Below are 27,947 nucleotides of genomic sequence, written 5' to 3'. Positions count from 1 at the left end.
CATCTGTTTAGTACAAATCCTCTTTAGTCTGAACTCCCACTTGCTATTGCGGTGTGTTCAAACATTGCAAGAGCAGCGAGGCACCGACGTGCTTGGGGAGATCAGGACATGGTCTCAACATTTTTGCTAATAAAACTATAACAGTAGGCAATTGAATTGATTCCATCTGCCCTCCTAACCTCTCTATCTATGACTTCACTGAAATCTTGATGTCCTGCAGCAGATTCTTGAGGTACACATCTTAAATCAGGAGGTCACATCTCCTGAATGACAAAAAGTACCACTCAGAGGTACAAACAGATTGCTTTAGATTGATAATAGTCGTGTGTCAGTCCATCATTGGTACTCAGCCTCATAACCATGGTGAAGACAAGTTAAAATGTACCAGCTTCAACAGGAAATTTATATGAAGTGTCACTTAATAATGCAGGGGGAACTAAAAAAACTCTGCCTTTTGCTACCATGACTGAATTGATGCCTGAAAACTATTACAGTGCAGTGACTCAGTTGTGTTTTGGAGCTCAGAGACTCCCTTTTTGTTTCTTATTTCCTTGGATTAAACAATAAGATGCTAATAAAACAACAACGGAAGTTATTTCTGTAATGAGAGAGAGCCTCAGGATTTTTCTTACTCTCTGATGTGACACGGTCTCCCTGGGCAAAGTTGTACAGGAGTAGACAAACAGGAAAGGCTCATCCAGAGACTGCACAGAAGACCATCTCTGTATTGTTATGTGCAGTAGATAATAACTGTCACAGAACCACCACAGAAATTGTTATTATTATGGGTAGTGTTATTATATTATTATTTTGTCATTAGTTCATGTAGTGGGTTTCATTATGTGTATTATAGTGTGTATATATATATATAACTTTTTTATGTGTATTAATAATAGTATCATTATTTGACTTACTGAATAGCCAAGTAACTTGAGTGACAGCTTGAGGTGAAGACTGACCCTTGCTCATACAGGCAGATAAGCTGGAAATAAAATCAAGGAGCGCCCTCCTTTCCATCTACCCATTTTAGGTGAATCTGCCTGAATGAGCAATCAGAAGAAAAGAAAATCTCCATGTCCCTCACAGGTTTTTAAAGCCAGAAGCTGCAGTGAGGGCTGTGCAGGGACCTGCTTGTTAAAGAAGGGCTTTATACAGCTGTCATGCTTCCAGATGAGTCACTTTGCACTCAGATGTTGAAAGTGGAATTTAACCATTGCAGGCTGTTTCATATTTTCCCCCTGTGTTATGACAGCAACAAAACATGAGCATTTTTATTTCAGTCTACAGTTGCAAGATCATGCTGTGATAGCAAGTGGCTCTTAAATGCTCTAGAGCAGGCTTCCCTTGCTTTCTGTCACACCCAGCATATTGTAGGCACATATTTGCTTACACCAAATTCATTCACATATGATACCTGAATACATGATCCGTTTTCTCCTATGCCTATCCATGCATCCAACACTGATGTTTCACATAAAGTTCTGTTCACTTTCAACCCTTGCAGGCCTCGATACATGCTCCCAGACCCAGTCCAGCCCTCCTTCCCACTGGTTGTCTCTGTATTTATTGATGAAGCAGGTAGAAGAAAATAAAAACTTCTGAAAATTTCACATAGGAAATGACAAAATTAAACCAAGGTAAAATGGAAGCATAGGAAACATTTTCAGGTCATAAGACTGATCAAACTGTAAAATGGTCTTGCAGAGCATACAGAGTAAGCTCTACATCTTTTGTCATTTAAAAGTAGCCTGGACAAGGCATTCATCACTGAATGATATACCACAACTTTGTCATCTCCATGTCTTCTGATCCCTAGTTTCTCTGGGTCACATACCTCCTTGTGATAGACCAAAGTATATTTGAGCTACTCCACTGGCTTTGCTGATCAAAGCTATGGCCCAGCAGACCGAGTCTGTTCTTTTATCAGAGGAACAACTAACAGGAAGGAGCACAAGGGCAAAGCAGATAATGCCCATAAATGGCTGCTTCATCTCTCTTCAGAGTGCATAACCAGAGGGCCCTAGCATCTCCTTCCAAAACATTTTTGGTATTTGCCTTGCAGGTCTGGAAGATGGGAGAGATAATTCTGACTTTGAGCATCCACCACCTCAAAAACAGCCAGCATGTCATAAACCTTGCACTAACCCCCTGAAGCTCTGAAGTGACATTTAAAATCCAATACTCCCATTGTGCAGCACTTCTCCCCCTCTCCTCCCCACAACTGCGACGCTGTCACTAAATTGTTTGTTGAACAAGTTCAGTGTTATTGGCCACTGGGGGACTCTGGGTCACCTCTGGCATATTGTGAAACTGCTGCACCTGAATCCAATTTCTCTTCTGGTTTTTTGTTGGTTTTTTTTTTTTCCCCTTCCTTTTTGTCTTGTTGAGCTGTCAGGTAATTGTTGGAGCCAGAACAACTCTATTTCCAGGGAGGAGTGTTTTGGAGTCAGCACTTGTATCATTATCTACATCCTGTTATACCTACCCTTCTCTCCATCCCATGGGCACTGTCTCCAGGAAGGGTCCTGTAGCAGAGCCTGTTACAGGCTTTGCTGGAGGAGTAGTTTTTGGAGTCCCCTCTGGAGCAGCATTTTGGAGGCAAGGGCTGCTCTGGGACACTCAGCCAGGAAGTGAGCTCTAGGTCTATGCTTTCTGGCAGAGCTTCTTCCAAGGACAGTCTGTTTGAGAGACAGGCTCTGCCAGTGTTCATCATTCAGGGAAGGCATCCTGACATTGCAGGTGCTTTGGCCTGTGCTTGGACCATCACGCTGTCTGCATGTCTGTCCATCAGCCCCCAGTTACGTTTCACAAATGTAGTGGTCAGTTTTCAAAGGATCTAATGCAGGGAAAGGAGCTGAGGTCTCAAAGACATTAAGCTCTTAAGGCTTTATGAAAATAAATGAGCAATATGAAAAGTCATGAGCAAGAGAAGGAGGCAAATCCTCTCACTTCTCCACACTTGAAATCTGCTTCATGAACTCAACTTCGTTATCCCCCTACAGCCGTGTACAGTGGTGGGGTGGAGGAGAGACTTCTCCTCTAAGCCCCTGAGTTAGTGCTCCTGTTTGGCTCATTCCCAGCCAGGCAGCATCCAGAGCACTGGCCTTGCTGGCTCATGGCTCACCTCTGCTGCCCCACACATGGCCTCTTGGCCAACCCACCTGCAGTGCGGCCGTGCTGGTGGGCACATCCGAACGGAGACTTGTCTCCAGGTGATGGTCACGTGGAAGGAAGGTCACGTAGGGAGGAGGCTGATGGCTGAACAATGGCTTTGTTAGCAAAGAGCGAGAGGGAAAATTAAAAGGGAGCTTATAAAAAAGAGGGAGAACAACTTTTTACACTGGTAAATAGGGATAGGTCAAGGGGAACAGTTTTAAATTCAAACGGTAGAGATACAGATTAGATGTTAAGAAGAAATTGTATACCCAGCGAGTAGTGAGGCACTGGAAAAGGTTGCCCAGACAAAATGTGGATACCCCATCCCTGGGATTGTTCAAGGCCAGGTTGGATGGGGCTTTGGGAAGCCTGGTCTAGTGAGTGGCATCCCTGCCCATGGTGGGTGGGTGGGTTAGAAGATCATCTTTTAGGTCCCTTACAGACCAAGCCTTTCTGTGATTCTATGATAAATAGGAAGGAGTTAAAAATGAATCATGTATCAGAGAAAACCATAACTTCCAAACCTTCTGGAGAAAGTAGCTTTCTGCGTTGTAAGCCATATGGTGTAAGAGAAACACCTATCTGTCTATAATGGCACAAGGATAGAAAGAAACTTGGAAACATGTTCACGTATTTCACATCTTGGATCCTTGATGGGAAATTAAAGCTTTCAGTCTCACACTGGAAGGCGGTATTTAAAAACAACAGATGATAGGATCTGGTGATGGTATTTCAAATCCTCAAGAGGTGCTGGCAAAATGCAAGAGGCTATTCAGAGATCCTGGTAATGTGCTGCTCTCCTGAGCTTTGTGCAGCAGAGAACAAATGATGAAGGTCGTTCTCTTCTCTCCAAAGGGTTGTTACTAGATAAAGTGAAATGTCACCTAAGGACATCTGATTAAAAAAGACTGTGAGGAAAAATAAACCCAGCATATTTTTCACTCACATCGAGCAACAAATATTGAAATAAAATAGCAATGAATTCCCTTCTTTCTTCTATAAAACTGGTTTATAGGTGCCTTGGTTTACAGTTACTAAAAGCAGCAGCATTTTTGAGAGAATAGCACATGCTACTGCAGCTTTGGATGGAAATTTTCTGTTTCTTTTCTTTTCCAGTTCATTGAAATGAGTTCTAAGATTAAACAGAAATGGTAATTTCAAAGTCAGGGATACACTGCCTCTTTGAACTAGTATAATCTGTTTGCCTCCACCCTCTTTATATTCACAGCACAGCATACACACTGGCTGTGCTCTTGTTTGCTTGAATTTGTTGGCTGGGGGTGTTTTTCTGTTAGATGTGTTTGCTTTTCCTTTTAAAAGAGTGCTGTTCCCAAATACACTCTTTTATCAAAGAAGTGCACTCAAAAAGTCATTTCAAAGTCATCCTGGTCTTGTTTTCAAGGTAACAAGAGATGCATTTAGTTATTGAAATAGTTGATAGCTAATACTTTGTGCAGCCTGGTGCAGTGGAAGGTGTCCCTGCCTGTGGCAGAAGGTTTGGAACTAAATGATCTTTAAGGTGCCTTCCAACCCAAACCAGTCTGTGATTCTAAGTGATGGTGAATGTTCAGCATTACAGCTTTGCACATCTCATTTCCTACTTCCCTATGTGAAAAAAAGATGGGGAGAGCCCAGAAGTAACCAGTCCTCAATAGAAAACCCTTTGGTTCCACTTTTGTTCTTGATTAAGGCACCTAAAGGTAGGTATTTGCCTGTGAATTTAGTATCTGGTGATGTCCAGATCCACTGGTTTGTTGTGGCAACCTAATTTGGAGGCACTCATAGAGGCTCTTTACCTAATAATGTGCTCGTAATTGAAAACACACTGGAGTTCCTGCAGCTCATCAGGAATAAGGAGATGGAGACAAAATTGAAGGGGAACAGGGGCAATTTCTGATCGGTGTGATTTGCCCGTGCCCAGTACTGCCTGACCTCCCCAGGCTCCCTTCCCCAAAGTGATAATCAGAGAGAGGATGGTGAAATTAATTCCAGAGACTCTTTTTCACTCACCTGCTGGTCAACAAGGTGGTGTATCTATAGATGGTGATACATAAGTGATCACAGGACATAGCAATATAGCACAGAAGAACTGATTTACATCCTTGAGTGAGCAGTGATGTGGTGTGAGTGCTGAGAGGTGCCTTTTCCCATCACTGGTTAATGTTACTGAGGCACGTTGGAGGGCAACGTGACATACGAAGTGGTAAAGGGACCACCTAACGTCAACCCCTACGAGATACATCTGAGAAGAAGAACTCTCCATTTAAACCTCTTTGAAGAGGAAATAGCTAATTACCAAGGCTGTGCAGTGTGCACTTGTTTAGAGCAGTAAGTGTTTCATGGAGCCTGGAAGCCTGATTGTTCCATGTCCATCATCGCTGACGTCTACATTAATTACGTCCATTTTTTGCATAATTAGAGCACTTGTGCAATTGGCAGAGAAGCTGGGCTCAGCTCCCTATCAGTCTGTTAATTATCTTGCTCTCTGGGTGGTGTGTGAGATGCCCCACAGGCAGGATGGAGAAAACCAGAAAGAGCTCCTTTTTCACAGGAGACTGGTTCCTGCTCCACCTGCTATGCTGTCAATCAAAAAGGGAAAAGGAGAAGGTACACCAGCCTGCTCATCACTTTGAATAAAAGTAATTTCTGGAAATTTTAGTGTTTTACAGCCCAAAATGTGCTCTTGAAGTTGTGTTCCTCTATTCCCTTACAGTTTTCTCTTTTATCAGTCAAAACTGCTCATAACTTCTGAGCAAGTTGCAATGCTCAATCCTTTATTTTATGGTTTTTTATACCATACGAATCCTTCCTGGAAATGGCCACCATGGAAATGAGGGTTTATTTCACTTCCCTCGCCACGTTACAAGTCTTGTTTGAGAGGGCCACACTAAAATGCCTGCATCATCTGAATAGTCTTCTTGCCCCCAGGATGTGAGCCTTTAGGTCATGGACAGCTTAAGGCAATATACTTCAAGGGTGTTAAATTTCCTCAAAATAATTGGAATGGAGATAACTTTGTAGCTTATATTTAATCCTGGGTGTCATTACATTATTGAACTGAGCTGTTGGCACTGCCAGGAGAGCTTTGTCATAGAATCCTCTTGCTTTTGTGAAATTTGAGCAAATAATTGTTCACAAACAGGAGTCTGTAAGAAGCCAGTGTTGCCATGAATTGATGAGAGCATTTCCAGAGCATTTTGCAGTAATGATGAGCTGCTGACTCGGTGTGTGCTTGCTCCATTATACACTAACAGCAGAAGTGACTTTGTATTGCACCTGACTGCAAATGATCTGGGCTGTTGTCTCTCAGCAGTTTTGCTTCAATACAAGCCCAAACTTGAGTATCAGGTGTGGTTGGCCTTAACTCAGGGAGCCTACAAATTGTAGAGGATTTGCAGGAAATGGGTTTTGGATTTAATGCCTTCCTTGAGTTTTGAACAACCTGCTTTGGCCAGGCTGAAATGGAATACAGAGGGGTTATGGCCACTTTGAGGGTCATGCAGGTCATGCAGGGCCTTTGAAGGCAGCACAAGGAGTTATAAAGTGGAGTTAAAATAGAAGAAACTTTTACAAATATTTCCACACTTCACAGAAAATCTGAAACATTTGGTAAAGCACCATGGCCCCAAGATGAATTGTTTCTTACATGCAGAACACTGAAATACAACCTAAAAATATGTGTCCAAATTCAACTCTCACACCATTGAGGCAAAAAATCATTTTCTTCCTCTACATCGTTCAGTCTATGAGATTAAATACAGTTCAGTTTACAGAAACAATCAGCATTAGGGGTACAACACATCTCTTTCATGAAAAATAATTAAAATTCTGAAAAGATGTGATAAAGGGAAAAAAAACAATGGCGCTCCTCACTACATGTTTCCAGTATGTTTTCTTGCTCTCCGCCATCCTAAAAATAGCTTTGGGTCATCAAGTTTCTCTTTCTAATATGTCTTTCTCTTCGTTCTCTCCCTGCTCAGTCCATTTTGGGGGTCCAATGTGAAGTGCAGAAGCAGCTGAAGGCCTTTGTCACCCTGGAGCGCTTTGAGCAAATCTACAGCTCCAGCATCGCTGGGTGCCAGCACGTCAAGAAGAACAAGAACTTTGCTTCTGGAGGCTCCATCTTTGGCAAGGGCGTAAAGTTCGCCATGAAGGACGGGCGCGTGGCCACTGACATCATCAGCGTGGCTAACGAGGATGGCCGGAGGATCGCGGCCATCCTGAACAATGCCCACTACCTGGAGAACTTGCACTTCACCATTGACGGGGTGGACACACACTATTTCATTAAGCAGGGGCCGTCGGAGGGCGACCTGTCCATCCTAGGCCTCAGCGGCGGGCGGAGGACCCTGGAGAACGGCGTGAATGTGACAGTGTCCCAGATCAACACAGTGCTGAGTGGGAGGACTAGACGCTACACGGACATCCAGCTCCAGTACGGCGCATTGTGTCTAAACACGCGCTACGGGACCACCTTGGATGAGGAGAAGGCACGCGTTCTGGAGCTGGCCCGGCAGCGCGCTGTCACCCAAGCTTGGTCCCGGGAACAGCAGAGACTGCGGGATGGGGAGGAGGGTATTCGCTCGTGGACAGAAGGGGAGAAGCAACAAGTGCTAAACACAGGCCGGGTACAGGGCTACGATGGCTATTTTGTGATCTCAGTGGAGCAGTACCCTGAACTCTCAGACAGCGCCAACAACATCCACTTCATGAGACAGAGCGAAATGGGCAGAAGGTGACAGAGAGGGTCAATGCGGTGACTTCTTGCCAAAGACAGCTACTCTTTTGTGGCCACTTACCTGACTGTGTTGTACTCAATCCTTTTTCTAAACTGAACAAGGTGGGGGGGGAGGAAAATAGCAAGAAAAGGAATAATACAGTTGCACTGTAACTCATGCAACATACTTTTTCCCTCTTTAATTTGGCCTTCACGTGTTTTTTTGCAATGAACAGAAGGTATGTTTTGCCGTAGTGTGATCACAGTGAAATTTATTGTCTCCTGTCCTTTTTTCTGGGTTTTGTTTTGTTTTGTTTTTTTGTTCTTTTCCCCCCTCTTTGTGAGGAATTTGAAGTGGGGAGTCATCAACGTATGTCCTTAGGTGTAAGTGCGAAATGGGTGTCTGTGCTAACTTGTGTCATCCTAACCCTTTCTGACTTGGGGCAGGGGCATAGCCTTCCACCTGGAACAGGGGGAGCCCATGGCGTGCCAGAGACCTCTTCCCAGAAAGAAAGGAGATGGAAGACAACGCTGATTCTGATACTCTGAAAGTGATCGTGCAAATCACGTGCCTCAAAAGAGACCTTACCAGTAGTTTTCACATTTCACTTGGGACATAAAGTGTTTCTTTGGGAGCTCCTGCTGAGCAGAAGTAGATTATAGAGGCAAAGGAGCTGATTATATTACCTTGCAAGATGATTCTCTTCCTTCCTGAACTGGAATAAAAAAAGAAAAAAAAACAGTCTTTTTTCATTATGAGAGTAGATACTTCTTGGGGTTTTTTGTGTGTGCGCAAATCCTGGTTTTAGTTAAATAACCTAGCAAAAGCCAAGAAAAGGGACTCCTGCTCTATTGAGAAAAGCTAAAATAAATTCTCTCTCATACATAGAGCTGTTCTATAGGTGGATTTAATGCACCCATGTTGTACATTTGCTAATGGCATAACTTCATTAAATGTATAGTGTTTCAGTACATGAGGCTACGTGTTTAACAGTCCACTGTGCTGTATCTGATAAAACCAGTTAATTTTTAGGAAGCTGATTTGAATTTAAAAGTAGTTATAGTATCCCAGTGACATACCACTGAAAATTAGAGCCAAACCCTGCTTTTCCTGATTCTGGAGCTTGTATTTATTGGCTGGGAAATGCAGTTTGGAGTAGCATGCTGGCAAGTCGTTTATGACTATGGCAGATAAATGTCTCCTGGGGACTTTGGCAGCAGGGATTTTAAAATGTTTAATAAGTAGCAACAGCTTGTGCGTGGTGGGACAAGAAGGAGAATATTGAAATCAACCCTCTCACTGTTTCTTGCACGAGCTCGAATTTAACGGAGAGCCCAGTTGACTGTTAGCAGTGATGAGGGGGAGGTTGAATGGAAATGCCCACTACAGAGAGGACCAAGTGCTTTAACGAGAAACTGCTGACAAAGTTGCTCGGCATACTAATGTAATTTGTATTCACATAACCTCTGTGCTCTGGTATTTGCAAGAGTCCTTGAAATTCAAGGGAGCAAGGAGATGAGCTCAGCATCCTCTTCCCCGCCTGAAACAGTCCTGTACTGTTCCTGCAGGCAGAAGTGTTACCCCACCTCTCAGCGGAGCTCTGGCTGGAGGTGGCCAGCCCTGGTCCCAGATAGGTGTCTCTGTCACACTGACACCTGCACGTATCCTGACTCTAAGAGCTCTCTTGTGTCTCTGGGAACAGCTCAGTCCTGATTTTTCTTTTATTTATTCCATCCACTTTGGCTTTTCCCAGTTCTGCAGAGAGATAACCTGAGACGTGCAAGTCCATGCCAAGGCTGTTTCCTTACTCGGAGTCCTACAATGCACCTGTGTATTCAGAGGCAGCTCTTCTGCACTCATGCCAACACCACTGCCATCCTCCAGCACAGAGTGACACTCCTCAGCAGGATCTCGCCCCCAGATACAGCGGGAGCGTGTGTTGGCCGTGCAGTCCTCGAGCAGCGAAACATTGGCAGCCCTGGTGCTCTCACGGTTTCTCCATAGATGCCGGCTGCCAGCTCCGTCTGCCTTGCCTGTCTGTTCCTGGGTGCTTGCCAGAAGGAAGGTGATGGGATGGTTATTCCCCTAACAGACTGTTCCTCCTTCAGTTCTGAATCCCTAATACCTTTGGCTGCATGGCCGTGACCAAGCGGTATGGGTTTGATTTTCTGGTCGTCTCTCCTGCTTGCAGCAAGGGTGATGATGCTGGTGCTGTGTCCTGGCTCTGTACTCTGAACCACCCCTTGCAGCACACAGCCTTTATTACTTTGGCAGGAGTGAACCACAGGGAGCTGGAAAGGGTATCCAGTTCTGGCAGAGCCAGGTGGGAGAAGACATGTTGGCCAGACCCACTCCAGGCTTTGGCAAGGGCGCAGTTGCTTTGGCAGCTGCCTGCCAAGGATGGTTAAAAGGCCATGGCATTGCCACCTGTTTGGCTGGTATGAAGCACTTGGTAAGCCTGGGTTGCCCTGAGGATGCACTCGTGGGGGTTAGGGGCACTGTTAGCCAAACCAGCAGTAGACACCTACTCGAAGGAAGCAGCACCTTCTTCCCAGTGCTGTCCAGCTCCCTGCTTCCCCCTCTCCAAGTCACACTAGGGACAAATCCCACTTAGAACCTCAAACTTAGGATGGCTGAGAGTGTCTAAAACAGCGTGAATGGAGCAAAAACAGACCTGCAGGAAGCTGGGTCAAAAGGTATGAACCCCTGGTAAAGACCAGCAGGGCAGAGAGAGCTCGATGTGCCTCCCCTTTACACTGCCCCACTCCCAGCAGCTCCAAAGAGAAGTGGTGCTTCTGTATCCATCCCCATCCATGTGTTACAATGCTAAGAGGAGCAGTGCAAGAGTAAATGGGTCATGTTTCCACGGAGCCAAGAAAAGGGATTCGAGTGTAAAATATTCCTACTGGAACCCTGCCAGCCTGAGATGGCACCTCTACAGCCTTACGCAGACTCTTCAGGTTATTACATGAGCTAATGACTTTGAAGAGTTCACCCATTTTTCAAGAGTCTCCCCGTCCTGCCGTGCACGTCCAGCATGCCTAGAGCCAGGAGCCATCCTGCTCTGTTCCATGGCCAAGGCAAGACCCTCAGGTTGCATTTCTCTGCATCCTCAAGCAGCATCGGGATGTGACTGCACCTCTCTGCCTGCCAGGTCCATGACGGTCTTCTCCTGGGCCTGCACCCAGTGTGGGAACTATGGACATTGTGTCAAAAAGGGAAAAAAATATATATGTAAAAGTATATATATGTATATGTTGCTCCTTTCTATCAAAACAAAAACTTAAAAGGGATGTCTGTCTAATGTTGGGGACAAACCTGGCCAAAGATAGCTACTACATTCCTGAATCCTCAGCCTCTGTGAAAGCTTTCCACTTCACCTAGATGGCAAAACAAGAACATTTTCAGTCCTGAAGCCCTAAATTTACCCCTTCATTAGTGAAAAATGCTTTTTCCTACAGGATGTCAAGTGCATTTCTCTGGAATGGGCTGTGAACACAAAGAGTTGTGCCCTCATCAAGGATCTGCACTTTGCTATCCACAAGCATTTCCACTCTATTGATGGCCCCATTGCCCCTTCCCATTCTTTTTGTTGTCCCTTCTGCCACCCTATGGGGCCTTTCTGGCTGCCTGACCCTTTGTGTGCAGGAGTGTAGTAATTCATTGCTTCCATAGGACTGGAAGGTCCTGGGTGCAAATCCCACAGCACTAACTCCCTATCACAGGATCAGAGAATGGTTTGGGTTGGAAGGGACCTTAAAGATCATCTCTCTCCAACCCCCTGCCATGGGCAGGGACACCTTCCACTAGACCAGCTTGCTCAAAGCCCCATTCAACCTTGAACACTTCCAGGGATGGGGCAGCCACAACTTCTCTTGGCAACCTGTGCCGGTGCCTCACCATGGTCACAGGAAAGAATTTCTTTCTAATACCTAACCTGCTCTCTCTATTTGAAGCCATTCCCCCTTGTCCTGTCACTCCATGCCCTTGTCCAAAGTCCCTCTCCAGTTCTCTTGGAGCCCATTAGGCACTGGAAGGGTCTCTAAGGCCTTCCCAGAGTCTTCTCTAGGCTAAGCACTCCCCGCTCTCTCAGCCTGTCTCCGTAGCAGAGGTGCTCCAGCCCTCCAAGCATGTTAGTGGCCTCCTCTGGACTTGCTCCAACAGATCAACATCTTTCTTGTGTTGTGGGCCTCAGAACTGGACACAACACTCCAGGTGAGATCTGGTTAGGGCAGAGCAGAGGGGCAGAATCCCCTCCCTCGCCCTCCTGCCCATGCTGCTAGTGATACAGCCAGGACTGGTTGGCTTTCTGAGCTGTGAGTGCACATTGATGGGTCATGTTGTTCTTCTCACCCAATAACACCCCCAAGTTTTTCTGCCTAGGGCTGTACTCCATCCATTCTCCACCCAGCCTATATTTGTGCTTGGGATTGCCCCAGCTGAACTTCATGAGGTTCACACAGGCCCACCACTCAGGCTTGTCAAGGTCCCTCTGGATGGCATCCCTTCCCTCCAGCGTGTCAACTATTGCTCCAGATGCCATTTCAAAGGCCCATTCAAAGGCATGGCAGACCATCTCCTGGGGAAAATGTCACTGTGCTTTAAGTCTCAAGTGCTTTAAGGTATGATTGTGAGCAGTCGTTTTTTTCTTGACTTGCAAAAAGAGGGCTCAGCCCTCACCGAAAGGAGTTCCCCATCAAAATAGGTGTAACTTCACGTACTTTCAACTCCGGTCTTGTCTCCAGTCCAAAGGGTGGTGAGAAGGATCCTGAGCAAATCTTACAGCTCAGAGGAGAAAATCCAGTGCTCTGGAGCAGGAGCTGCGTCTCTCAGAGCAGTAAGGAGCAACAGCTCAAGTCTTCAGTAGCTGGAGCTGGTACTGAAACATGCTCCATTTTAAGGGACAACAGTGATGGGACCTACATGGTGTGGCATCCAACATGAGCAGTGCCATGAGGACTCTGCAGCTGAAAAACATCCTGTGTGCTCAGCCCAAGGGGAGAGGAGCAAGACTAATTAGGCATCACGAGAAATGCCACATTTGTTTCCTCTGAGATCTTTATTTTTTTTCCCTTTCATCTGAAGATTGGCACTTGGAAAAATCATTAAGCAGCGGTGACCGGAGGGAATCGTGGAGCTCATCATATCTTTGTCATCACAGCTATTGATCAGAGCCACAGTGAAAATGGGCCACCAACGCTAAACAGCACCAGGCAAGGGCCGATGAGATGAAGGTCATTAAGAGCCCGGTGCTTGATTCAGGTTTAGAAGACACAGATGACTGGGAGCAGTCCCTGAGACACCATTTGCCCGTAACTTAGGAACAGTGAGGGATTTCTGTAATATATCTGTAGTTGCTTTATTGAGCGTAGGGACCGGCATGAGATTCTGCTCAGTCTATTACACAGACAGTGTAACCAGAATAAATCAAAATTGTTCAAAAAAAAAAAATCTAATAAAGTACTTTTTCAGCTGTGACTTGTAAGTGTCACCGTGATGGATGGCAGCGCAATCCATTATGCAAAGACAAGGTTCTTAACATGAAATTTTAGCATTCAACTTTACGATTTACAGAGAGGGCCCCCCTCATATTTACGGCACAGCAGTCTGTTGTGATTCAATCTCTGCGTAATTGAAACCAGGGCCAGGGATCACGGATCTGTGGCTGCTTTTTAAAAGGGGAGGAGAAATGACTGCCTATAACATTAATAATGGAGCTAGGGAGATCGCTTTGCCTGTTAAATCTTACTCACTTTATCTCCTCGCCCTGGTGGCACTGCCAACTTGGTGAATATGGACACTGTGCCTCCATGCCAGGGATGCGTTTGATGGAATAAAATCTGGCTGCCATGTGGCCAGCAGCATCCTCCATCCCACGGTGAGCATGGCCTGGGGCATTTTTGCTCCTGTTGCTACAGTCCTCCACAGGACAAGCTAGCTTTTCAGTACCTCTTTTTGTTATAATCACTCATTTTATTATGATCACTAAATAGTCCCCCGTTACACCAAAGAATGTTCATGAGTTTTGTAAAAATAAAAAAAACCCCACAGCTTTCTTGTGTTTGCTTCTTTTTGGTTTTTTGTTTGTTTTGGGGTTGGGTTTTTTTCATCTCTTGAATATATTTAAATAAAATTACTTGCGACTGCAGAGCAAGCTTCAAACAGACACCACAGGGACGCATAGGGCCCTGTCCAGTACCCCCTTCTCACTCCTGGATGAAGGGCTGTTGCATGTCCTGGGGGCCATTTCCTGTCGCAGTTTTCCATCCTGTGCCACCCCAACCAAAAACAACCCAGCCCACTCAAGGGAAACCTTTTCTGTTTCTTTCCTGCTCTCCTTTAATTACCATTAAACTTTGTGTTCCTGACCAAGTGTTACATAGCTCAGCTGTTAACTCCCATTCCAGAGGTCAGTGCTTTCTGGGGAGCATAGAAAACCACAAATGAAAATTAACTAAAAGTATATATACATACATATATATAATTTTTTTTCCTTAGAGATGGAAACTGTTCAAGAAAACAATAAAACTTTCAAAAAAGAAAATTAAAGTGTTTGGGCAGTTCGCAGATGTTATTGAAATAACCAATCAAAGAATCACACTTTTCTATTAAAAAGAAAAATGTTTATTTTGTGAGAGGACTTCTAATGCAGCTCCAGCCAAGAAGAGGACTTTGTATCAAAGCTGCATCTGTAAGCCCAGCACTGAAGACTCTTGTCATTACCCTGTGTAATAATTTTCCTGAAGTCTGGAACTAATTTTTTGAGAAATTTTTTTTCTCGATACTTTGTGTTTCTAATACTGTATTCTTGACTGTGTAAATACAACCAGGCTGTAAATAAGTGCAGATGTAGATACCTTCTAGAAAAAAAAAAGCGAACAGACAGAAATGACCATGTGTAGCCTTCAGTGACAAATAAAAGAATATTTTGTGTTTAAATAGTGCTCTCTTTTTTTTCTCTGAAAACATTTAATTTCTTCACCCCAGCTATTTGGCCCTTACATGGGAGATGGACCTGGCAAAGGAGTTGACCAAAATGTCCCCCCACTCCCCACTCCAAAGGTGCATTCCCCACCTGTACATGGGGTATGGGATGGCAAGTGCCCCCAAGGCTTTCCCAATCCAGTAGAAAGGTAAGCAAACTGAGAAACTACACTGTGCACGCCAAAAAATGCTTAACAAATCAAGATATCATTAGATTTAGTGATATGTCCTGCAGAAACTTGTGTATCTGATCCGCATTCATGCAGAGGGAGAAGAAAAGCTGCTGCAGCGCATTCCACAGTGATCCAGGGAAACCCTCATGTGATTCTTGATGCTGCCTGGTCCAGCCCCACTGGCAGCTTGTTTTGATGCTTCAGGAAAAAATCCAGAATAACTTCAGAAAACGGGCCGAAAACATATGTGTTCAGAAAACGTGTGTTGGGGGAGGTATTCTTGTGTGGTCCTTGGGGACAACCTGATGGGAAGATGAAGCATAGGACTGGGTAGCAATCACTGGAGGAGGAGCGGGGAGTTGCTATCCAGGTTTACTGCCTGAGCATTGTTCTGCTCTCCAAAACCAGGTGAAATTGGGTCTTTTAGAAGAAAGTCCAGTTCTGTGTGGAATCCCTCTCCTCTGGAGGTAGGTGGCTGTGATAGGGGAAATAAATGGCACCTCTCTTTCTCCTTTGACACCAGGCAGGGTCACAGGAACCATTGAGACCTCTTTGCGTGCATGTCTTGAGTGAGGTGAGAGTAGTCCAGCTGCTGGTGGGTATTGATGCCTGCAAGGTTTCCCTAAGGTTTCTACCCTTTCTTGGCCATTCCTTGTGGGAAGTTATCCTCTCTACCAACGTGCATTTTCTTTCAGGGCCCTGTTCCTCAGCCTTCAATTTCCAACCACCAGATCTGGTGCAGCTCCTCGAGCCATCCTGCAAAGCATATGTCCCCTTGACATCAACCAAGTCCCCTCTTTGCTCTCCCTGTGCTATGCCAAGCAGGATGGACTTTTCCAGCCTCGTGGCACAAAGTTTACTTTCCAGCTACTGCATAGTTTTAGTTTTTCCATCCTCTGGCGTGCTTGGTCATCTTGCCCTCAGCGGGACAGTTTCACTTACCTTGTGCACAACACAGGGTCTTGCTCCTATGCTCATCAGAGATTTTTGTCTCCAAGTCTCTTGGGGTGACTTTATGATGTGTATCGCCTATTGCTGTTCTATGCCCAGAAATTAATTTTGTGCCTTTCTGTGCCTTTAAACTGAACCTGAGAGGGTGGAGAGAAAAAAACCCAGCAAAACTTTCAAAGCAGTTTACAGTTTTGCTTCAAGGACACACTCTGCGTTCTGCGGCAGGGAGAGCAGAGGGAAGGACTGCTTGCTTTCCAGCCAGCTTTCGGCCTTTTTTTCTCCGGAGGGAGACGGAGAGTTGAACTTTTGTTTTCCTGGGACTTTGTTTTTTTCCCTTCTTCTCTGCTGGACTGTTTCAACATCAGAACACATCAGGACTTTTTCCACCAAGGTGGAGGCCCTGGAGGAGGGCCCACCCTGTCCCAGCTCTGAGGAGGAGGAGAGAGGCTACTACAGAAGGACTCTGAAATTTTCCCAGGTTTTGTCTCTACAGCAAGAAGTTTTCTTATTTAGCATTATTATCCTTTTCCTGTGTGTTTGTTAAATAAATAGTTTTTATCTCTTTCACTTTCCTCCAAGGAAAAATTTCCCTTTTTTTCCCAAACCTGGTGGGAGAGGGATGATTGTAACCTGCCTTCTCTCAGAGGATATATTTCCAAATTTGTCCAAACCAGAACACCAAGGAAGGCGCTGGCCTATTCATTCTTGCCCTAGAAAGTGGCTATTGAGATAATTACACAGCAATCCTGATGTCCTCCCCCCAGCCTCTGGTTTCCTATGGGTCTGGTCTGCAGCCTTTTCTCCAAGTCAGATGCAATAGTTTGCATCAGGCTGTTACTCACATGCATTTTCCTGAGCTGTGCTTAGCCAGGGAATTCAGATCACCCTGCAATGGTGACCTGCTACCCCTGGTACCCGCCATCCCTCACTTCCTGCACCACCTGCGGTTTATCATCAGAAAAGACCCTGCCTTAAATCATTGATAATTATATTGAAATGCCCTGGACCAAGGACTAATCCCTGAGGGTAGCCAAGGAAACAGCAACATTTTAAGTTGTCGGTGAACCGGGTTTGTCTCTGCCTTATGTGGCTGTGCTAGATAAGACCAATGTTTTAATCAAAATATTATGGGTAGTAAATCAAGTGCTTTTGAGAGAGCCACCCTGCCATGCCAGTCTGATAGGCCAGGGCAGACTTATCACATCATGTCTTTAATAGAGGCCATAGCCAGAGGACTCTGGCTTATCTTTCAGAACACTTACAAGGAGACTCTCTTTGCTTTTAAGGTGCAAGCACAGAAAAAAAGTTGTCCTGCATTCCCACAGGAAGCAACTAAAGCCTCAGCCATGGACCACATCTCATATATAGTTGAAAAGTACTAAAACCAAAGACTGGTGATTATATTTGGCCGGAAGAAATGAACACAGGTAGAACAGGAGCGATGTGCCTTCAGGTGGGTCATCTCTCCAGGAGTAAGTGCTCCAGCCTCATGACCCTTCTTAGGGCCAAAATTGTGCCACTGGCTGGCTGGCTGGCACAGCACATCACATCACACAGCTCACCTGAGTATTGGTCCCTCCAGGCCTGTTTAGCTCTGCAAGTGTGTGTGGTGAGATGGTGCATGTGCCCACGCAGGGATGAGACAGCGTGGGCAGGTAAATCCCAGCTGCAGCACCCTCCCTTCCCTGCCCTGCACCGCAGGGACAGGGCACTGCTGCACCTCCAGCCTGGGCAAAGTCCAGGGCTGCAATCCAATGCTCCCAATGCCTTTGGCTCTCCTCCAAAGAGGTGTAGGTTCAAGATACCAAAAAGTTGAGCAGCTGCTGAGAGCAGGGACAGAGACTCTCCTATAAAGAGTGATTGGGTTTAAAAAATTATCTGGTCGTTAATGCATCCCTTTGAAACAACTGAGCTTGGCCTTTGTCAAAACATGGCAGTTCTGGTTTGAAACAGTCATTTTTAGGTGGTGAGCCTTTGCAGAGAATTTTCCAGGGCAAAAGAGCTCCTTTGAATGCAGCCTGTTGAAACAATGACGGTCCAGGCAAGGGAGCCTCATTAATTATTGTGAGTTGGATGTTTTACAAGCATTTCTTTGGTTCTGTCTAAAAAACTGCTCCAACCACCAACCCACTACATAAACCACAAGCTCCAGCACCTCCTGCTCCTCCAGCACAGTGTTTGCAAAACCACAAGCCTTCCTAAGCCCAGCCAGCACATCTTTGTCAGGATTTACTCAGAGAAGGATGGGAAGGAATATAGGAACAGGGTAAGCACCACATCCTTACCGTTAACAGCACAGCATGCTTGGTCTTAACACCAGCTCATCTCCCACTTCTGAATTAAATGAAATAGAACCACAGGCAAAACATGGCTCTGAGCTTGGACTTCAACTTGCTGCATTACTGAGTCTGCTTGAGCATCTCCAAGTCTCTCTCTCAAGACACAGTGGAGTTTTTTAACCCAAAGCTCAGAAAACACTTTCTTACCCCAGGGTTTCTCAGGCAGGAGTCAGTGGGCAGATCATTACAGTGAGTTTGTTCAGCAAAGCCACACCACCAGTGAGATGCTGCAAGGCAGCAGGACCACAAGATAGCTTTGATTTCTGTCTCCAAGAACAGGAGATGAGAGGGATCTGTTAACTCATTGCTGTGCCGTTATTTTCCATCCAGAAGACACTCGTGTCCTTCAGGAGTTTTACACAACCAGACCTCATCACAGAATCACAGAATCTTTTAGCCTGGAAAAGCCCTCTAAGACCATTGATTCCAACCCTTAACTGCCAAGTCCACCACTAAATCACGTCCCTGAGTGCCACACCTTCACATCTTTTGAATCCTTTCAGTGATGGTGACTACACCACTTCCCTGGGCAGCTGCTTCCATTGCCTGACAAGGCTTTTGATGAAGAATTTTTAGTGAACTGCCTTGCAGCAGTGACAGTTTTGGGCCATGGCAGGAGTGCTGTTCATACTCTTCAGGCTCTGGTGGTGGCTCAGGAAAAGGAGCCGTCACCCAGCCAGCAGCAGCAAGGAGGGAAGTTCCAGAAATAAGGTGTATAAGGAGGAGCAAGAAGAAAAATCCAGTGTTGCATTGGAAATGTGTGGAATGTTACCCGGTGCATCTCAGCATGCCTGGGTTTTGGTCCAGGAGCCTGAAATGGCAGCTGTAAGAGGTTAGAGTGTTCTGTCTGTTGTTTTGGACATGCTGCACTAGATATAGGGCCCTCTCCTGTTCATTCTTGCCTCTTCTGTACATTCTTGCTTGGGTCAGCTCTGCTTTGGGGCAAATAGTTGGGGCAAGAGGACACTGTGCATGGCATTGCTCTGCCTCTCCTCCATACCCTCAAACTCCCTCCCCAGTGCTTGTTTCCCTCTGGATGTCATGCCAGAAAAACCCGCCTCCAGCATCTGAAAGGGCAGCACCAAGGGAGGGAGGTGTCCTGCATACCCACAGTTTTGGGAAGCTCAGGGTTTCACACCTACACTGCACACAGCCACACCAAGGTGTGCTGCTCACAGCCCACAGCTGGAAGGGAGCTGTATATTCACATAGAAATATCTGTGCGTATAGAAGTAAGTGTGGCTTTTTCAGAGGAGCAGCCTCAAGATGGATTTTCATGTATTTATAAGCATTTAGGAGACTCTCCATCCCTCCCTGCTCTCCCCTGCATTGTCACAAAGGCACACTCCCATGCCTGCGCTCCTCCCTGCAGGTGCACTTTGAGCAAGCAAACCACTGTGTGATTGCTCCGTGCCCTACATCCCCAGGTCTTGTCATCTGGCAGCTTTTCTAAACATGGCTTTCTTCCTCTCAGCAATTCTGTGGGGACCTTGAGAAATGAGTGCAGCAAACATGCCCTGGCACTTCAAAGTTGGAGGGCTGACGACTCTTGAAATGCACTTTTCTACTTGTCTTCTTTATTTTTTTTTCTATATTCCCCTCACATGTCTAACAACGCCATCTGTGCTGGCACAAGCTCTGGCTCTGGCCTTGAACCTGTGCAAGAGAGTGATCTGGGTCCAAGGATGTTTTCAACATTTTCTATGATCAAGCAGAGAAAGGCAGAGACCTCTATGAAAACCCTTGGGAAGACATAAAAAGCAGTCCTGTTTTTACACTTTGCAACATAAAAATACTTAGAGATGGCCAAGTTCTTCCTCCTAAACTTAGTTTTCTAATTCAAACATGTAGAAGAAGAACCCACTGCCATACATTCCTGTACAACCAACAGAGAAGAAGTGATTGAGGTCTTAGGTGGGCTGGTGACCAGTTGTGTCTTCTGGTCATCTCCCTGTCTACAGGACCAGCATCCTCAGGAAAGTGGGTGAACTGGCTCTACAGTAAAATAAAGTCAGCTGAACTTGATGAAGAAAACCCAACCCAAGATTTTGGACTCAGGCTTTTCCTCTTCATCTTTTATTTTCCACTCCTGGAATAAGAAATGAAGTGCTCCCCAGCATCCTAGCAGGAAACACACTGTGAGGAACCCAGCTCCTAAACCAGCCAGCAGGATGAAATTGCAAGGCCAAAAATGTCTTTCATAAAGCTCTTCATTCATGGGGAATGGGCTGAAGTACCCATTTCAGCTGGGACTGCAATGAGCATCAGAGCACCACTTGCACTTGCTCAGACACTTGTATCTCACTTCTTCCCTTTTCTTTTCTCCAGCTCCGGCTGCTGCCTACCTTGTTCCCCTCATCCCAGTGTCTGTGACCTTCCAGTGCCCCATTAACCCTCATTTTACACCCGTCTGTGGATTTCTCAAAGACAGGAGCCCACAAAACAACATGCCAACCCCATATTTAGAATTTTTTTTTTCCTTTTCTTTCCTTACAAGGCCTCCTTCCTTGTGTTTTCAGACCTCTTTCCTGCTTGTTTTCCTTCTTTTCGCAGTCTGCAGTGGATTTGCACTTCTCTAGGCACACAGTGGACTGGAGTCCAGCTGTGACATTAGTGGGCTGCTCAGGCTACACGGCCTTACAGTCACAACCAACACTTGAATTAACAACAGCAGCTGCACCTAAAACACCCTCAGAAAGGCTGGCTTGCGGCACAGCCTGTGTTGCTTTTAGACAGCTCCTGTGCGAGCTGCCATCCAAATCCCTGAACTGATGAAATGTTAATGGTTGGTAATTTCTAAGGCTTAGAGCAGAAGAAAGAGGCTGGACTAGGCAACCTCCTGTGTCTACGCTGATGAGCTGAATTTTAGCCTCCTGTTTTCAGTCCTTCCCTGGTGCAGTTACTGCTCTGCTGAAAAAAGCAGAGGAGAAAGGGGGTCGGGTAGAACTGGGAGGGAGAGTTTGGACTTTTTTGGCTGATCAATGATAAAAAGCTCACACAAAACCTTTCTCTCTGTACAGGATGATTTGGGCATGTTTTAAAAATTTTTATTCTTTTACCACAAGTCAATCTGTGCAAGAAAAAGGCGGTTGCAGAATGAGGATTTCTTTAAATATCACTTAAATATGTAAATACACTCACTTTCAACAATCCATAAAGGGAAAAGATCATGTTTTGATATTCCCAAAGTTTTCCTGGAAATTCTTACTGAGTCCATTCAAACATTACTCAAACTCACAAAGCATTGTGGTTGTCCTACATGTCACTTTGACAAACGTGTTCTTGCTCCAAACACCCTGGATGTTACCTGTCAGCTTGTTCATAAGGGGGATGAAATAAGAGGCTTAGAGCAATCATTTCCCCTTTAACATCTTCTTCTCTTAAAAGAAAATCTTGAGGTGTTTGTCAGCCTAGCTTTTGATATTTGCTCTGCCAATGGATCTTACTGCCCTGATAATAAAAAGGAAATAAAATCAAAATATATGAAGGCTATGGATAAATCTCTTTTTTTGAAAATAATTTAAATCCAAAAAATAACATAGCTGAAGCCTGCAGAAAATGTCCAGTACTCCAATTATTGGAGATAAATTCTACATAGCCTGTATATATTTTTGAATATGAGTTTATTTTGACATGATCTATGCATTTTCAGCTGTTGGAAAGGAGAAAAAAATCATTCCCAAGGCCATTCAAGATAAGCCATAGTTTTCTATCTCTTTTGACTGAAAATACCACTGAAACTTCTTCCAGTTATTCCCCATCTTCCTCTGGTCTCTTCTTATTAGTCTTATCATTTTAGTGCCTCCTTTGATATATAATCCCTTTATGTTGTGCAATGATAAATCAAAATAAAGTGCACCACTGAGTGATTTTATTGTTATTAAAAGGTCAGCAGTAAGAGGGTCTCATCCTATCACATATCCTAGAGAATTAATGGGAGGTGCATTAAAAGAAAGGAGGCACCGTGCCTCTTGAATATGTTTAAAAGCTACAGCGTCCCTACGGCTGGGCTTTGGGATGGATCCTGAAACACAGCGTGGTCCAGGCTGCAAAGGCTGCAAGAAACACGTCCCTGGCCTTTGGAGGGGGCTGCAAATGTCATCCCTGGCTAATGGGAACGCTGAATTAGTAACGAGGTCTGCTCATGTAAAAGGTGATGTTTCCCCACGACCTTCCAAGTGATGAGGGCCCATTATGCACAACCAGAGTCTGCATTATCCCCACCCCAGCTCCCTGCTGCGCTATCCTGCTGCCTTGGCAGCCAGGGGATGCTGGGGATAGCTCAGGAAGGGTTGTTTTGGGACATTAAAACCTTCTTCAGATGGTTTATCCCCCCCTCTCTCACACGGCAATGATGTCTGAAAGATGCATTTATTTAGCATTTATTAAGGACCTGTCAATAAGCTCTTCCCAAAAGTGTATTTAAAATACATCACCGTGCCTTTTCCCATCATGAATGCAGCAGCCTGATCCTGCAAGAGATTAGCGTGATGCCCAGGAGAACATCCCCCAGAGTATCAGATTTTACTCCTCTCTGTACTTCAGGAGCAGCAATCTGAGTGCTGCCAAGTCAGGGCAGAAGGTGTCCAGCAGCAGCTTAGGACAAAAAAAAGGAAGGTAAGAAAATGCACAAGAGGCAACACAGAAGGGAATATGGAAAATGTATGGCTCCTACCTAAGAAAAAAAGGTGATGAAATTCTCCCTCATAGTGAGGATTGGTAAAAAAAAAAAGGGTTGGATTTCCCCTCCTGCAGTTGTAACTTGCTCGTTTTGGAAAAATTTAAAAAAATAGCAAAGAATTAAGTTGCTCATGATGGTACATTTTCCATTTTTTACCCAGCTTGTTAAAAAAAAACAACCAAAAAACTGCTCTTGGTTTGGGTGGAAGAAGTCACCAGAAATCAATAACCAGACACAAACACTGACAGAATTAACTGCTAAAGGACAGGCAGCAACAGGCAAGTCAAAACCCCAAAATCCCTGAGTGCACTGGGGAGCGTGGCACAGGCTCAGACCTCCTGTCCTACCAATTTGGGCAGCAGCAGGTCATCGACCACCCTTGCCTCTCCCCTTGCTCTACCTGATTTCTGGAGCACACCAGCTGCTAGATGTGCACACATCCAGCAGATCCCCTGCCTAGGACCGGCCTCCAGAAACTGCCCAATTTTCAGTGACTTTGCCTCGTTCTCCTGTCTTCTGCCACCAGACGTGGTGCACAGAGCTTCAGGAGTTCAGTTTTGTGCAGAGAGGTCCATGCTGGCCTCCAAAGGGCGGGAATGTCATGTGCAAGCAAAGCAAGCAGAAGAAGAAATTATCAGGGAGGTGGCAGATGCCTTGTCCCCACCGGTCGTGTATTAGCAAAGCACACGGGCTGTTTGCACAACACAAACACGTCACATGGTGTTTGCTCAAAAATGGCTTGGGTGAGCTATTAACACTTCATTAATACGTGATGAAAGGCAAATTTAGAGAGCTCCCCAAAGTGATGGAGAACTCCGAGGGGCCCATAAATGAAATGATAATGTAATGTAAATAAGGCTGCAGAATACAAAGACTGGGAATTAGCGTGTGATCTAACAAAAGCAGCTGGATATTACCAGAAATGCATTCCCCATCTTCCCCCCCACCCTCCCCAGTGTCGTGCAGAGGTGATACTGCAGGATTATACGTTGCAAGAACAAAATTTTCCATCTCCAGAAAAGAAAAAAAAAAAAAAAAGGAGCTGAAATAGAAAAAATACGGGTTTATATAGATGCATCAAATTCTCCCACATTTGCCTTTAGTGGGTTTTTTTCTTTCCCCTCCTCCCCCACTCCGCTCTGCCCTGCACCCTGGCTATTTCTGTAAAAAAATCAGGGACAGAAAATACAGAAGTATTCAGAGGACATAGTCCTGGCATTTCAAAAATTGGATTTGATGTGTTTCTTTGGACTATTTTGAAACAGCATCGGTCCTTATCTCACTAAATATTTTACAGCTGTGCCACCTGAAATCCCTAGAGGAGTGCCCGTGTTGCTCATTAACTCACTCAGACAGAATTAGCTTGGGTGATATTGTCTGACTTTGGCCAATGACACCAAACACATTTTAGGCAGAGAGTGGATAGCGAGAAGTCCATTAACATTAATGTCTTTCTAACCATTAAAGAGGCCATTAGTGTTTGTGCTTATTTTTAGTATATTCAAAAAGGACTGAGTGAATCCACTCTCAGCCCCATAAATACGTCTCTGCCCATTTTTAGGTATTTATTTTGCGTCAGGATTTTTTTCCAGCCTTGAGATCACTGTGCCACCAGCCATCCAGGAGAATAGATAGATTTTCATGCACACTTGAAGCCAAAGCTGTCAGTGATCCTTTTCAGACATGTCACATAGTAGAAGCAGCTTCTCCTCCAACACAAGTAATCAAAGGAGGTGTCCATCCTGTCCACCATTAGGCTCCAAAGTATTGCCATCCATCCCACTAATTGTGATACTCTCCCGTTACAGTCAATCCAGAGCAATAGGGCTGTGATCCATCTCATCCCAAGACAGATGGCTACATTAGGGCAGATGCTTCACACTCCAGAATTCACTGTTTCTCTTCATGGGCTATGAAGGAGGTGAAGCTGAGCTCAGATGGTGGTTGCCTTTGGCTGCCATGAGTCTCTCCTTCACCAACACCTCCTTGGGCATGTGCACTTATCCCACCCAAGGGAACAGACTGGGAACGTGGCCTCGGAAGATGCCTGCATGGAAGGGAAAGCTTGAAATATTCTTCAGCAGTAAATCTATTCCCTAAAAACAGTTTTTTAGCAAGTAGCTGTGAGAGATTTTCTTGGAGGCTCTGTGAAGAGTCAAGGAAGCATGGAAAGTTACGTGTCTTTGGGGGGAAAAGAAATCCCTGGCTTTCCATGGGGATGTTAATGACTACCAGATGGTTAAGAGAATAGAAAAAACAGATAGTTCAAGGATGCCATAAAATAGAAGGAATCTTACATCGGGCTACCCATTTCATTAAAATATGAGGTATTCCTCCTTTTGTGAATGGAACCCACCAGCACCGATGTGTTCAGGCCAAGACAAGCAGGTTTATATCCCTGCCCCAGCGAAGCCCCTGGCTGCTACTCATGTGAGCCTTCACTGATCAGGTCAGTGGGCCCATTTCTCCCTCCACCATGCTCCTGGAGGTGATTTTTCACAGAAATGCAATGTGAAGTATGTTTTTCATCACTTCTGGCCCTTTACACTCTCATTCCACGTCCCTCTGTGTGTTGGCTAATGTGAGAACTGTAGATACTTCCTGTTTCTAAACCTGGGATGAAAGTCTGGGGATTTTTTCATCTTTCCATGAGCCAGTTTGGTTAGCATTATTATTGCTATTGGCACATGGATCAACAGTCATCAATAGCCAAATGCATAGCATTTGCCGTGGCTTCTCTGGGTGGCAGGTCCTAACAACAACAACCTGCTACTTATTAAGTCAAACACATCCAGTTTTATGTCAATTGACAGATGTCTGGTTATTTGGCATGAAAACAGGAATTGAATTCCCACAGATGCACAATTGTTTTGAAATGCATGTTATTCAAAAATATAGTTACCTTCACAAAAATGCAAACGTCTACTTCTTCCATGATGAACAGCAGCTCTTCGCATCCTCAGCTGAATTGAAGTAATTTATTTCCTTGTCTCTGAGGGAAAGAGAGAAAAAGAAAAGGTCCAGAATCACGTCCAAAGCTTAGCAAGGCCAATTGCTGACTAGCAAACATCTGTCCTGTACCCATGCAAACCCCACCAGGGAAGTGCAGTGTTCCCAAGTTTTGGAAAGGAGGACAGCAGCGCTGTTGGATCCCCGGCTGGAAGTGATCCATGCTGTACACATGGCTTGGACACAGAGAGCTGCAGGAATGCCACTGCAGTTTAACGCCAACCAGCGGCTCATGTTTTCATCCATTTTCTCTGCACACACTGCAGGGTTTATAAATCTCCACTTTGCATCCAGAATATTCCTGGGAAACAGATTGCTTATGACAAGTATTTCTTTTTTATTTTTTATTTTTTAAATGTAGGGTTGTTTTTTTTTAATACAACATGCTTCCGTTGTGTTATATATTGCAGAAGACAAACTTCCCAGCTGGTAATTTCCAATCATTTATAACACTGTCGTGAGAATCCATATTTTTATATCATACCATATATCTGAAATACATTGGAAAATATAAAATTATATGAAACTGATAATAAATACATCTCAACAGACAGACACACATGAGAAAAAATTCTGATTTTCTTCTCTGCTGTATTATGTCTTTATCTATTCTCTACGTATCACTCTCCAAGGCTTTTGCTGGGAGTTTACCACTAGGAAACCAGCAAAAGTGAACAGCCTGTGCTGAACAGCATCCATTTAATTGCAGAAGCTCTTCTGTCTTTGGCTCAGGCTTTCTTCATGTAACGAGTCATAAAAAGAAAACCCTCTATGTTCATTACTTGACACTGTCCATGACAGAGCAATAGATCCAACCAACCCTGCTTAGAGGGGCAGCAGGGGAAAGAACTGGAGGACCAGGTGGCACTGGCAGCTGGGGTGAATTAACCATGCCCTCACAGACAGGATTTGTGACCCACTGGTGAGCCTGCAGTCAAAGTTATGCATCTTCTGAAGGCTATCTTGCTCTGGAAAACTGGCATCATTAGATGCCCCTATTTACCAGCTCTTAGAAACCCATTGCAAGCAGAACTGGCTACACAGGAGGCCTCACCACTGAGGAACAGAGAAGAAAGGGAGAGGCATCATGCTGAGAGCTGTTTATAGCACATGCAGGTGCCAAGTCATGTAGCATCTGTCTCTCCCATGATCCCTGAGCCCCTCACTGACAATAAGGAATACAACCTCAAGATAAGGGAAGTCTTAATTTTCCCACGGGAAACACTGAGAGATCAAATAACTGGCCAAGAACGTGTAGGAAATACACGTCAGAGCACGACAACCAAAAAGCAGATTCTTGCAGTTTCACACTGGCTATAAACCCTTCCCCCCCTTAAAATACAAGAGGGTCAGTCAGGTGAGAGATTAGGAGCCCTCCTGATGTCCCTGGGAGAAGCAGCACAGTCCCAGGATCTCACTGCATCTGCAGTTCAAAGGGGCACTTGCCCATAGCAGAGATGGTTTGGATACAGAAGGGGGTGATTCCATCTACCAGACCAGCCAAAGTGATCCTCACCACTGTTTCAGGATGTTCCGCACCATTGTTTCAGGATGTTGTTCACTTTGTGAAATGGCCACAGTCAGGTGTTGACAACAAAAGAGCATCACAGAAATGTGACCCAGCAATTGGACTCAACAGTAACTATGAACCTGGGGGGTCCCCACCACTGCCAGTCAGGACACTGCCACTCAGGTGGGAATCAAGGGGTTCCACAGACCAAGCTTTGCTCTTAACCACGTTGTTCCCATTGGAAAATGCACCAGGACAGCTGGAAACAAGCCCTGTGTGACCTATCACAGAGTCAAGCAGCTGCCCAGGACCAGTGGCACTGCATTCACAGCAGCATACACTGGTGTCACCATGTGGAACCAGCTGCTGCCCAATATCCAGCCCTTGTTTCTTCCACCTGCTGCCCCCACACCACTGAAAATGTCC

At 45.2% G+C, this 27,947-nt stretch overlaps 1 protein-coding gene across 5 annotated transcripts in view; it reads left to right on the top strand.

Annotated features, from left to right (window-relative positions):
- The window catches only part of TENM4 (teneurin transmembrane protein 4), a 1,563,960-nt gene extending 1,549,147 nt beyond the window's left edge, over window positions 1–14,813 (top strand). For all 5 annotated transcript variants that reach the window (XM_032099028.1, XM_032099031.1, XM_032099030.1 and 2 more), the window contains one exon: window positions 7,137–14,813. In XM_032099028.1, the coding sequence (XP_031954919.1) occupies window positions 7,137–7,895 (759 nt within the window). In that variant the 3' untranslated portion in view covers window positions 7,896–14,813. The remainder of the gene's footprint in view (window positions 1–7,136) is intronic.
- The last annotated feature ends 13,134 nt before the right edge of the window (window positions 14,814–27,947 follow it).

Source organism: Corvus moneduloides, chromosome 2 (genome assembly GCF_009650955.1).
Source record: "Corvus moneduloides isolate bCorMon1 chromosome 2, bCorMon1.pri, whole genome shotgun sequence".
Lineage (NCBI taxonomy): Eukaryota > Metazoa > Chordata > Aves > Passeriformes > Corvidae > Corvus > Corvus moneduloides.
The sequence above is the reverse complement of the archived record's forward strand: the minus strand, read 5'-3'. Positions and strand labels throughout refer to the sequence as shown.